General features: G+C 41.1%; 1 protein-coding gene across 3 annotated transcripts in view; it reads right to left on the bottom strand.

Moving 5' to 3' along the window:
• Window positions 1-10909, bottom strand: part of Ttc3 (tetratricopeptide repeat domain 3) — a 165682-nt gene that overhangs the window by 63741 nt on the left and 91032 nt on the right. For all 3 annotated transcript variants that reach the window (XM_023715931.1, XM_023715932.1, XM_023715933.1), the window contains 5 exons: window positions 6806-6968; window positions 5865-5910; window positions 4675-4798; window positions 3321-3387; window positions 140-200 (listed from right to left, as the gene is read on the bottom strand). In XM_023715931.1, coding sequence (XP_023571699.1) covers window positions 140-200; window positions 3321-3387; window positions 4675-4798; window positions 5865-5910; window positions 6806-6968 — 461 coding nt within the window. The remainder of the gene's footprint in view (window positions 1-139; window positions 201-3320; window positions 3388-4674; window positions 4799-5864; window positions 5911-6805; window positions 6969-10909) is intronic.

Genomic DNA, 10909 nt, shown 5'->3' with positions numbered 1-10909 from the left:
TTCATTGAAGGTCATTTAAAATATAAAGTAAATGGAGAGTCACACAAATTCCTGAACAGAAATACTAAAATAATTTCCCCCTGATTAAATCCAATTTAATCTCAATTAAAATTCCTATAAAATTAGAGAAAAAACATACTTCACGTTCTCTGAGTCATTGTTTCGGGATTTATGTCTTCCTCTATGTCTTGGAGGATTACCTGTTAACAGAAAGTATTTTTTCCTGAGATATGTGCATAAAAATCTATAAACCTGAATATAAAACGAAAATACAAGCATATGGAAATAAAGCCAAGGAAGGAATATTGTAAGTGTAACCATACATAGGTAAGCCAAAGCAGGAGATAATGATGACAGTACTTTGTGTGTTGCAAAATTACAATAAACTGCAGTCCAGCTACAGGGAAACACACCTGTAATCCCAGCACTTGGGAATCTGAGGCAGGAGAATCACTAAGAGTTCCAAGGCCAGCCTGGGTTTAGAAAGCTCAAGCCTGGCCTGAACTACACAGGGAGACTCTGTCTTAAAACAGCCAAAAGAAATGAAAAGATAAATTGTAACAATAAAAGTGTAGAGATGTACAGCAGACACAGAGATACAGGCAATGGCTTGTATTCTAGGTAGTTTATTATTTATGGCAAGAAAGGCTCAATCACTCCAGTAATTAGATAACAATCACCATACAGCAATTAACCACTAAGAAGAATATATGCAGTGTATTATTTGTTGAAACTGTACTTCCGATTTGATTTGAAACTGTCTCATTGCTATCTGTTTATCAATAAAACTTTGAAAAAAAATGTAAATAAATGTCTTTTAGGGGCTGGGGAGATGGCTCAGTGGAATAAGCACTTCCCTGGCAAGCGCAAGGGTCTGAGTTCAATCCCTGGTTCCGCAAAAAAAAAAAAGTTTTTTTTTTTTTTTTTTTAAATGTTTTTTAAAAACTTTTAAAATTTAAAAAAAAAAAAAAAAGATAACAATCACCATTATGAAAAAAGGAGGGTAATGTGTTGTAAATAGTATATTAGTTCCACAGTTACTTATTTCTCTTATAACTCACAAAAGGTAGAAATCACTTGAAGGGAGCAGCAGGAAACAGCACCAGCGAGGATTCAGTGTTTGTATTTAGTTTTGAGGGACGGGTAAGATAAGGACAAAATGGCTAAATCCAAGAGTGTCTGAGAACCTAAGAGCTCACTTTGGGCCTCTAGAATGGCTGGAAATACCAAGTCACCTGCACAATCAGAAGCAGTACACAGGGCGGGAGGCAGCAAAGGGCTGCAAAGGCAAGGGGCAGGGAGTGTTTAGACCCCTTTGCTCGGGCAGGAGCGGGAAGCCACCGCCTCTTTCTGAGCAGGGCAGGGACAGCTGAAGCGGTGCTGGAGGGTCAGAATGGCCAAGTATATATGATGGAAGGCGTGGGGAGACAGCCCAGAGACATTCAAGACTAGAAGGACTAGAGCCCGCGCTGGCTTTGGCGGCCTCAGAAGCCAGAGGCTTAGGAAAGGCAGGAGAGTTCTACTTTGGTTTCTGCTGTGTGGCCTTGGGGGAGAGCACTTAACCTTACCTCCAGGACCTCAAGTTCGCTATCTGAATATAGACAGGGAGAGAGGGAGAGCACCGACTTATTGAAACATGCTGTATCATAGTAAAGGCCTAAGAAATATTAATAAAAGCTGCCTTTCAAAGAAATAGTTTTATCTTCAAAGATGTTTCACATCTCCGTGGAATTCCTGGCAACACAACTGCCACACCTCCTGCTCTTGTCAGTGCACTAGCACAATAAATGGGGATGCTCAGCAAGCGGCTGGCTCTGTGCAGCTGAAGCTGAGAGAAGATGAAACTGGATCTGCCTAGTGGTGGCTGCGAGAAGCAAAACCACTGAAAAGAAAGCCAGCTGAAGAGAGGAAAGGGAGCAGCGGGATGTCACTAGGGAAGGCCAACAATCTTACCTCAATAACCCTGAAAAGAATACTAGAGAAAAAACTTTTAAAAAGCAAAGTATGGGGCTAGGGATATAGCTCAACAGCACTGCACTTGTCTAGCGAGCACAAGGTCCTCAGTTCAATTCCCAGTACAAAACAGAAGGAAGGAAGGAAGGAAGGAAGGAAGGAAGGAAGGAAGGAAGGAAGGAAGGAAGGAGAGAAGAAAGTGTAATGTACTTCAGAAAGGTTTTCACCAAAATGTTATATAAAGGAAAGTCAGAAATAGATGGAAGAAGGGGGTGGTGGCACATGCCTGTAATCCCAGCACTCAGGAGGGTGAGACAGGAAGATAACCACAAGTTCAATGCCAGCCTCAAATACATAGACTCTGACTCAAAAACCAAAACAAAATAAATTAAAAAAAAAAAAAAAAAAAAAAAGAGGGAGAAGGGGTATTTGCTTCTCTGGAAGCCCCGTCTTCCACGGTGCTCTGGAATAAGATCCAGCTCTTGTGTATATGATGATGGTTCATCATGGGATCGGCTTGAGATGCCTATGAACCAAGGCAGCACGCTTCTGGGCGTGTCTAGGTTGCTGGAGTGCTCACGGCTCTAGATTGGCCACCCTACAGAAATGCAGACATTGCAGTGTTCCTAAGTGATCCAGTGTATGGGATTTTGGTTATAGCAGCCCCAAAGGACTAAGACGAGCATTCATTTGGACAAGGGGACTATCAGCCCCAACAGGGTAAAATTAGTTGAGAGGTAAAAACCTTTCTATCACACAGGGGCTCATGTGGTACATAAAAAAACAAAAAAACAAAACAAACAAACAAACAAAAAAAAACAGGCAGCAAGTGTAGTATTAAAACTTCATGGCAGAGGACAACTAGGGTGAAATGTCCACAAAGGCTCTTTGTGGGGAGGGAAGAAAATAACGAAAACTTTCAATAATTGAGAGAAACAATGACCTAGAAGAAAGTAAGGCATAGACTAAGAGAGCTGTATACTTCATTTTTCCTTTCCATTGATCTTTTGGACATTACAGCAGGTACTGTGGAACCTTCTAGGAAGGGGTCTAGACAGAGCTCAGATCACTGGGGGCAAACTCTTGCAGAGGGCTGTGGGACCCTGGTTGTGCCTGTCTGTCTATCTCTCTCTGCTTCCTGGGTTGGATGTATGCAAACCATACTCTCAGCCACTGGCCTCTAACACATTCACTGTACCAGCCTGATCTGATATTTTATTGTTCTGGTGGAAGGCTCACTGACACAGAAGCATTATAAAATAAAAGCAGAGCAAGAGCAAATAAAAATGAGGGCTACGCAAGTATTAGGGCATAACGCCTTAGGTAACACAACATTAACTCAACATTTGCATAGGAAAAATACTCACTTGGTGATCGTACAAATTCCGACTGCAGGCAGTAACAATCATCGAATCCTGAAGCCTGATATACGGCCTGTTCATGAAAATAAAACTAGTGAAACATTTACACATTATACAGGCAGGAAGAATTCAACAGCTACATAACAGAATTTAGAACAGACTACGACAGATCCATGCAAGTATTTAAAATGTGCAGGTGGTCATTAAGCCTAAATGTATAAACAAGTTAACAAAACCATAACTAATGAGAAGAAATCAACATAAACCACAAGTTCCTGGGTGGCGATTGTCCTTCTGATGCACAGCAGGCTGCCTGACATGGCGGTTGTTCAACAGTGTCTGTACTGAATGAAGATGGTTGTCTTTCCTATGTTCTCTCTCTAGCTGAATGGCACCTCTGAGAGACTGTCACTATTATCCAGAAAAGGACTATACAGTCTATTTTAAAAAATGCAAAGTTTCCTTCAGTGCCTATCACCCAGCCAATGCCAAAATACCACTTTCTTCTTCTTTCCTAAGACCTGAAAGAGCAATAAAATGTGACTTGGTGACACTGCTGAGCTCTGAGCACACTACAGGTCACACAGGAACGCAGACACACTTCCACAGCATGCCAATCACAAGACTAGAGGTCCAGCGACACCAAGAAAACATTAGACTGGGACTTCAGCTAGGCACAGCCATGGACCAGGGCTGAGCCAGTGCTGCCTAGAGCAGCAGAAGCTGCAGGAACACCCTGGGGAAAGGCAGGGCACACCAAACCAGGAGTGGCAGGCTGGTGCTCTGCCAGGCAGACAAACTGACTGCAGAAGAAAAGAAGAGGAAAGAACAATTGAAAGTATTGTGAGAGGAAGGGGTAACTTGGCCACTGCTGTCATTTACCTCTGAGAGGCTGTGTGGGAAATGTAAATAGAGGACACACAAATTAAGTGGTAAAGTTATATTAAACAGAAGTATTTTTTTTAATTTATTTATTTATTTGTGTGTGTGTGTGTGTGTGTGTGTGTGTGTGGCCAGCTCAGCCCACCAGGGGGCGGGGCTGGTTGGCATGTGGTGCTGGGGGATTGAACTGTGGTCCCTGTGCTTTGCTAAGTTTGTTCTAAGTAGGTGCTTTAGACCACTGAGCCATCTCACCAGCCCAAACAGAAGTATTTTTTAAAAAATGTAAATATTGCTGCTGTGGTGGCACATGCCTGTGATCCCAGTAGTTGGGCGGCTGAGGCAGGAGGATCACTGTGAGTTTGAGGCCAGCCTGCACTGTATAATAGCATGACCTCAAAAAAACCAAACAACAACAAAACCCTGTAAAAATAGGAGACTACTTGTACTTGAAACGGTGTTCATTTTCACTGGAGCTTACCATCATGTTCTGGCTACCACCATACGCCATTTCCTGGTTGGCTTTTCTGCAGTCTCTTCCCCTCTCCACAAAGCTCAGTGATGTGCTAAAAGCTGGTGCTCGTGAATTCCTAGTTGCTTGGGACCTGACAGGATGAAAGAAATGATTACTTGATTTCTTATAGTAAGCATTTTAATAGATTATCCCATAAATGAGGAGGCTTCAGGCTAGCATGGTGTCGCATGCTTCTCCCAGCACTCAGGGCGCTAAGAACTTCTGAGTTTGAGGCCAGCCTCAGCCACATAGCAAGATCTTGTTTCAGAAAAACAAACAAACAAACAAACAAACAAACAAAAAACAATTTGCAGGAGTCATAAACTTTTTACCTTATAAACCAAGTATTAAAATTTTGAAAAGATTGTCTTAAAAAAAATGAACAGATTTTCTTCCATGAGACTTTATACACAATTTTTTTTTTTTTTTTTTTTTTTTTATTTGGCATTTGGTATTTGGTACAGGGTCTCACTGGGCCAGGACAGCATGTGGTACCGGGTATTGAACCCTGGGCCCTGTGCTTGCCTAAGCAGGTACTTAGTCTGCTGAGCTATCTCGCCAGCCTTTATACTCAGTATTTTAAATTCGGCGTCAAATTCAAAATACATTAAGAACAGTTCAAGAGAGTTGTTCTGGGTTTTAGTATTAAAGTAAGTCCTCTTGTTTCACATGCACTAGTTCTACTATGCAGTACATCTAAGCAAGTATGGGAATAAAAGCTTCATCTGCTTTAACTGTCAAATGAGCCGGTGTAGAATGGTGGCCACTACTTGTTTTCTTGAAAGCATCCCAAGTGTGTCTGTAGCCTCAGAAAAGCCCCTGGGAGTCTGGGCAGATGTCCTGGACAGAAGAGGGCACGAGGACAGCTCTCCTGCCAGTGCCGCCAGTACACTGACCTCATGAAGCACAGGCTTCACCCAGCGACTCGGCATCTCTCCCCCAGGCCAGGGGACTCCTCCCCAAAGCTGTGCATCCAGATGTCCCAGAGAATGCAATCAACCTGACAGCTCACAGAGCACCTGATCTCACACACACTCACCAAACCCTCCTTCCTCCAAGCCCTCCACTTTGCCGTGCTTGCCACTGACTCTTAAGTGACAAACACAAGTGGCTTTTAAATATTCCAAGTAGCAGCTACTGACCTGATATTAACTCACCTTCTTTCATAAAAGGCTTTAATTGGATTCTTATTTCGTGTACGACCTATAAAAGTCAATCAAACACACATGAATTAATGGATTAGCAATACAGACCTCAAAATTCTTAAATTTCCTTTAAGCAGATAGTTAAGACCATCAAACTTAGAAAGCTGAAACATAAACCTTATTTTACAGTTCTACACTAGTCTGACAGCCAATTGCACATGATAAATACAAGATGAGAGCAATACATCCCTTGAATAAAAGATGCTACCTACTCTTAAGGACGCCACAGCATTAGAATCAAGTTGTGCAGGACAACACTGCTGGTGAAACTGAGTGCTCAGCTCAGCCCTAGAGACACTAAACGCTCAAGGGAGGAAACAGCAGAGAAGATCTAGGCTCTGAAAGGGTTGAGTAAAGAAATCTCAAGCATTGGAGAAAGAAAAATAATGGAGAACAACAACAAAAAAAGGGTAGAGTGAACCTCCACGATCCTCCCACACCATCAGTCTTTGCTGTTTGTGTGCATGCACACAGCTGCTCACTGTACTACAGAACTAGCAAAGCTTACACAAAACGTGGGGCACCATCACTAAGCAACACTATTTAAAAGCTTTTTCTTTAGAAATTAATAATGGAAAAAACTAAAACAATTTTCTAAAAAAAACCTTTTAATTCAAAGTTTCTGGAAACTTTTTATACAAAAGAATAAACAATAACTTGGCTGCTATATGTTTCAAGTAAAAACTACAAACCATTTATAATGACCTAAAGGAAGATAATCCAATGTAATTCTACACACACAGAAATGGAAATTTCAGTGACTGACCAAGGTAACAGGACCCAGAACCGATCATCCGAGGACTGATTCATGCTCCTCCGTTAATTCAGGAAACCCACCTTCCGCGCTGCTCAAGGGAATTCAAGCACACCCAAAAGAATCTTAGGCGAAATACCTTGCAGGTCTTCTATTTGTTTTTGTAACTTTACATGCTGCTGAATTAGATCCTTGATTCCCTCACGGTCATTTTTACAGAGTTTCTGAGCTTTTATGTTTGCTTGCAGGGCCCAGTCATATTCTCCCAGCAGAGAAAGAGCAGTACAATAACGATAATGACCCTATTCCAAAAAGATAAATGTAATTTTTTTTCTCAAAAGTATGCTTAAGTTAAAGAAAATAGGTAAGGAAAAATATTTTGCTTGCAAATGAACCACACGTTTGTGCCAGATAAAATATAAACTTTTTTCATTGCACATAAGTAACTTAATTTTTCAAAACACACAGTAACAGTCTATAACATACCCTATACAAGCGACGGGGAACCTTTTAGAGCCTTCAAAGATACAAACAGCCCGCTGCAGCATGTGTGCTGTAGTTCACCATTCCTGGCCTATTTTCAGGAAATCAAGACGGTCGCAGAGCTGGAAGGAGTGATCATGCGTGGTAGTTTCCCGCAATTCCAAAGAGCACAGCCACAAACAGGGGTGCTGTTGGCCTATCCCTTGCCCCTTCAATCAGGATTTTTTTTTTTTTTTTTTTTTAATGTATTTGGTACAGGGGCTCACTATGCAGCTCAGACTCGTAGTGCTCCTCCTGTTTTCAGCCTCCCCAGCGCTGGGATCACAGGAGCGCACCACCACACCCAAACTCAAGTTGCAGGCTCAGCATGCCCGAGGGTGGGGCTGGGATGGCTTGTGGTGCCAGGGATTGAAGCCCAGTCCCTGTGTTTGCCTAAGCAGGCATGCTTAGTCCACTGAGCTATCTTGCTGGCTCTCAATCAGGTGTTAATCTTTTTTTAACTCTAACTGTAGTACCTGGATTTAAAAACAAAATCATCAGTTTAACTCAATTACAAAGATATAAGACTTTGTTTTGTCTCATTTTTCTGCTACAGAACTAAAATCCTTGCTGACTCCAAGATTTGGGAAATCCTATATATCAAATATGAACTTTTGAGGTAGGAGTGGTGGTGCATGCCTGTAATCCTAACACTCAGGAGACTGAGGCAGGAGGATTGTTGTGAGTTCAAGGCTAACCAGAGTGACACAGTGAGTTCAAGGCCAGCCTGAACTATATTGGCCCTGTCTCAAAACAACAAAAACCTACCAAAATTTGGATGGAGAAAGCTAAGTATCAAACCTGGAACTAACTCAGCTAACCCTTCTCCTAGCTACTTACAAACCAAACTATATCGTTTTAAGCACAGTATCTCTGTGAGAGAGATGATTTACTGTGAAAGAGGCTGGAACTGCAAATAAATCATAGTACCTAATCTCATGACAGCTACTCCAGATCCTTTTATTTTCTCATACATACTTTATAAAAACCATTCTGATTCAATGACAATTCCAGAGAAAATATAGAACCCAAAGTAAGTACCCTTTTAGGAAAGATCAGTTTGCACTAAGATAATCATGTGATGTGCTTATATGCAGGTTCAGTGTACACTGCCAATCCATATGCGCTCCTTCAAGTGCCTTTTTATCCAGACTGTTTAGGCACAGATCAAAGGTCTCAGTTTAAACTGCATTTCATCAAGCTCCAGTTTTCCTTAGAGGGTAGAGGCCCTGTTTCCTGACACCTGAAGTCACTGATGAGTTTCTAAGCCTTAGCACAAAGAGGAGCCAGGCAGAGGCTGGTGGCCTCCCTCAGTGAATGAGGGGGACACAGGAGGCAGAAGGACCAAACCACCTTGAGTTCATGGGCACAAAACCAGACAGGGAACAGCTGCCCAACAAGATAGCTCCTGAGCATTGTCTGGGTTCTTCCACTGAGTTCTGACCAGAACACACATGCTGGGGCACTACTGACCTCAAGGAAAGAGCCAGCTGAAAAAACAACAGCAAACAACAGCTGGAACTCACACAGAACCAGGTGGAACTGATCTTTCCAGCAACCACAATGGAAAATGTCCTAATTCACAGGGCATGAGGTTGAGTACTCAGAAAAATTTTGAGTCATAGTGAGGAAAAATTAGCCTTCAAGTAAATGCCAGTAGGTCCCCACCCGACAAAAGTTAAGACAAGATTCTAAAGAATTAAGCTGCTTCTGTCTCATTTTATTGTGTCACAAAACAAAGCTCCTGAATATTTACAGGCCACCAGGTATGGTGACAAAGCCTGTGATCCCAGCACTTAGGAGGCTGAGGCAGAAGGATCATCCTAAGCCTGAACTACATAGTGAGACACTGTCTCAAAAAAAAGGGGGGGGCTGGGGAGATGGCTCAGTGGAATAAACGCTTCCCTGGCAAGCGCAAGGGCCTGAGTTCAATCTCCGGTTCCAAAAAAAAAAAAAAAAAAAAGAAAAAAAAAGTTATAGAAAACCAAAGATAACCAACAAACAAGGTAACATTTACAATGTTAAGAATCCAATTAAAAATTAGCAGGTATGCAAAGAAGAAAAACATAACCTATAAGAAGGAGGGGAAAAATCAATCAACTGAAAACAACCCACAAATGAACAGATGATAGAATCAGCAAATAAAGACAAGCTTTAGGAAAGACTAAACATAAATATTGAATGAAGACATGAAATGTAGAAGCCCAAAATGTAATTTTAAGGATGTAAATTGCATAGCATTTATGATGAAAAATACACTGGAACAAAAGAAAGAATTGACACTGTTGAAGAAAATATTAGTGAACTGGAGGACACAGCAAAAGACATAAGGTAAAAGCCATCAGAGAAGTGTGGGAAAACTAACGTGAAATGAACAGGGAAGTACAGCACCTTGAGGAACAGAAAGACACAACTCTGGATCGGGCCAGCACCCTATACTTCCCAGTTACATTAGCTGATAAACTCCCTTTACTATGTAAATCTAATCTGACCCAAGCTTCTGTCATTCCCAAGGAAAAGTCCCAAAATACCCTTCAAATTTAAGTTTCTTGAGGATTTTTGTGACGCTACTGATTTGTATCTGTAAATCATGTATCAACAGACAATGTACACAGGAACATAAAAATCTGTTGACTATATCTGAAAAATTCTCACTCTTTAAGACACAAAGGTTCACGCCTATAATCTCAGCACTCAGGAGGCTGAAGTAGGAGGACCACTGAGCCTGGGCTACACAGTGACTTTAAGCCCACTCGGAACTGCATAGCAAAACTCTGTCTTGAAAAAAAAACAAAAAACACTACACAATGATTCATCTTCTCTAAAGCCTGAAAGCATACCTGAAATCAGATAAAATTGTGCTGGTCTTCTCCATCTGGCAAGAAGGAAGCAAAAGTGACCCAGCTTAATCTACCTGTGCAGGAATCTAAAGTACTTACCTATGCAGACTCAGTTTTACATCTAATTCAGTACCTGAGATCGAACTCAGGACCTCACACTTGCCAGGCAGGCGGTTATGTGCTGAGCTAGCTCCCTGGCAAGAAAGCAACTCTTATAAAGAATGCACCTCTCTCTGTTTACTATGCTTTTGGAGTTTAAACTATCCTGGAAGGAGCTTTTTAGCTGATAAAATAAAAAGAACTAGTTACATAGTTATCAATTTTTTAGATGTTTAACAGTAGTAATAAACAGTAATGCTTAATGTTGAAAAAATTTGGACCTAGACAAATAGTTTTGCAATCATGACATCATGAAACATTCAAGAAAAGAGTGGATATTCTGTGTTTGATAAACCTAGCTGTAACAAATTTCTCCAAAAGTTGTCAAAATAATTCAGAAACTTTTAGACAGAGTCTCTCCTTGTAGCACAGGCTGGCCTTGAACCTAATTGATCCTCCTGCCTCAGATTCCCCAGGGCTGGGATTACAGGTGTGTGCCACTGTACCCAGCTCAACCTTTTTTTTTTTTTTTTTTTTTTAAGAGATTACAAAATGGTACAAAAGAAACCATCAGAAAACCTAAACAAAGTAATAGGAATTTGACAATGATTGTTGTATTATCTTCAATTAGTTGTTCAGATTACCAGATACAAACACACAAAATTGACTTTAAAAAGGTATGAGAACTTAAAAAGGAAAAAAAAAAATTAAGCATTAACTGCTCCTTACAATAGACCAACAGAAACCAGCAGTACAGTTATTCAAGCTATTCTGCATGTATA

The sequence above is a fragment of the Octodon degus genome, unplaced genomic scaffold (assembly GCF_000260255.1).
Source record: "Octodon degus isolate 3935 unplaced genomic scaffold, OctDeg1.0 scaffold00045, whole genome shotgun sequence".
Lineage (NCBI taxonomy): Eukaryota > Metazoa > Chordata > Mammalia > Rodentia > Octodontidae > Octodon > Octodon degus.
This window is presented reverse-complemented; position numbering and strand designations above follow the sequence as displayed.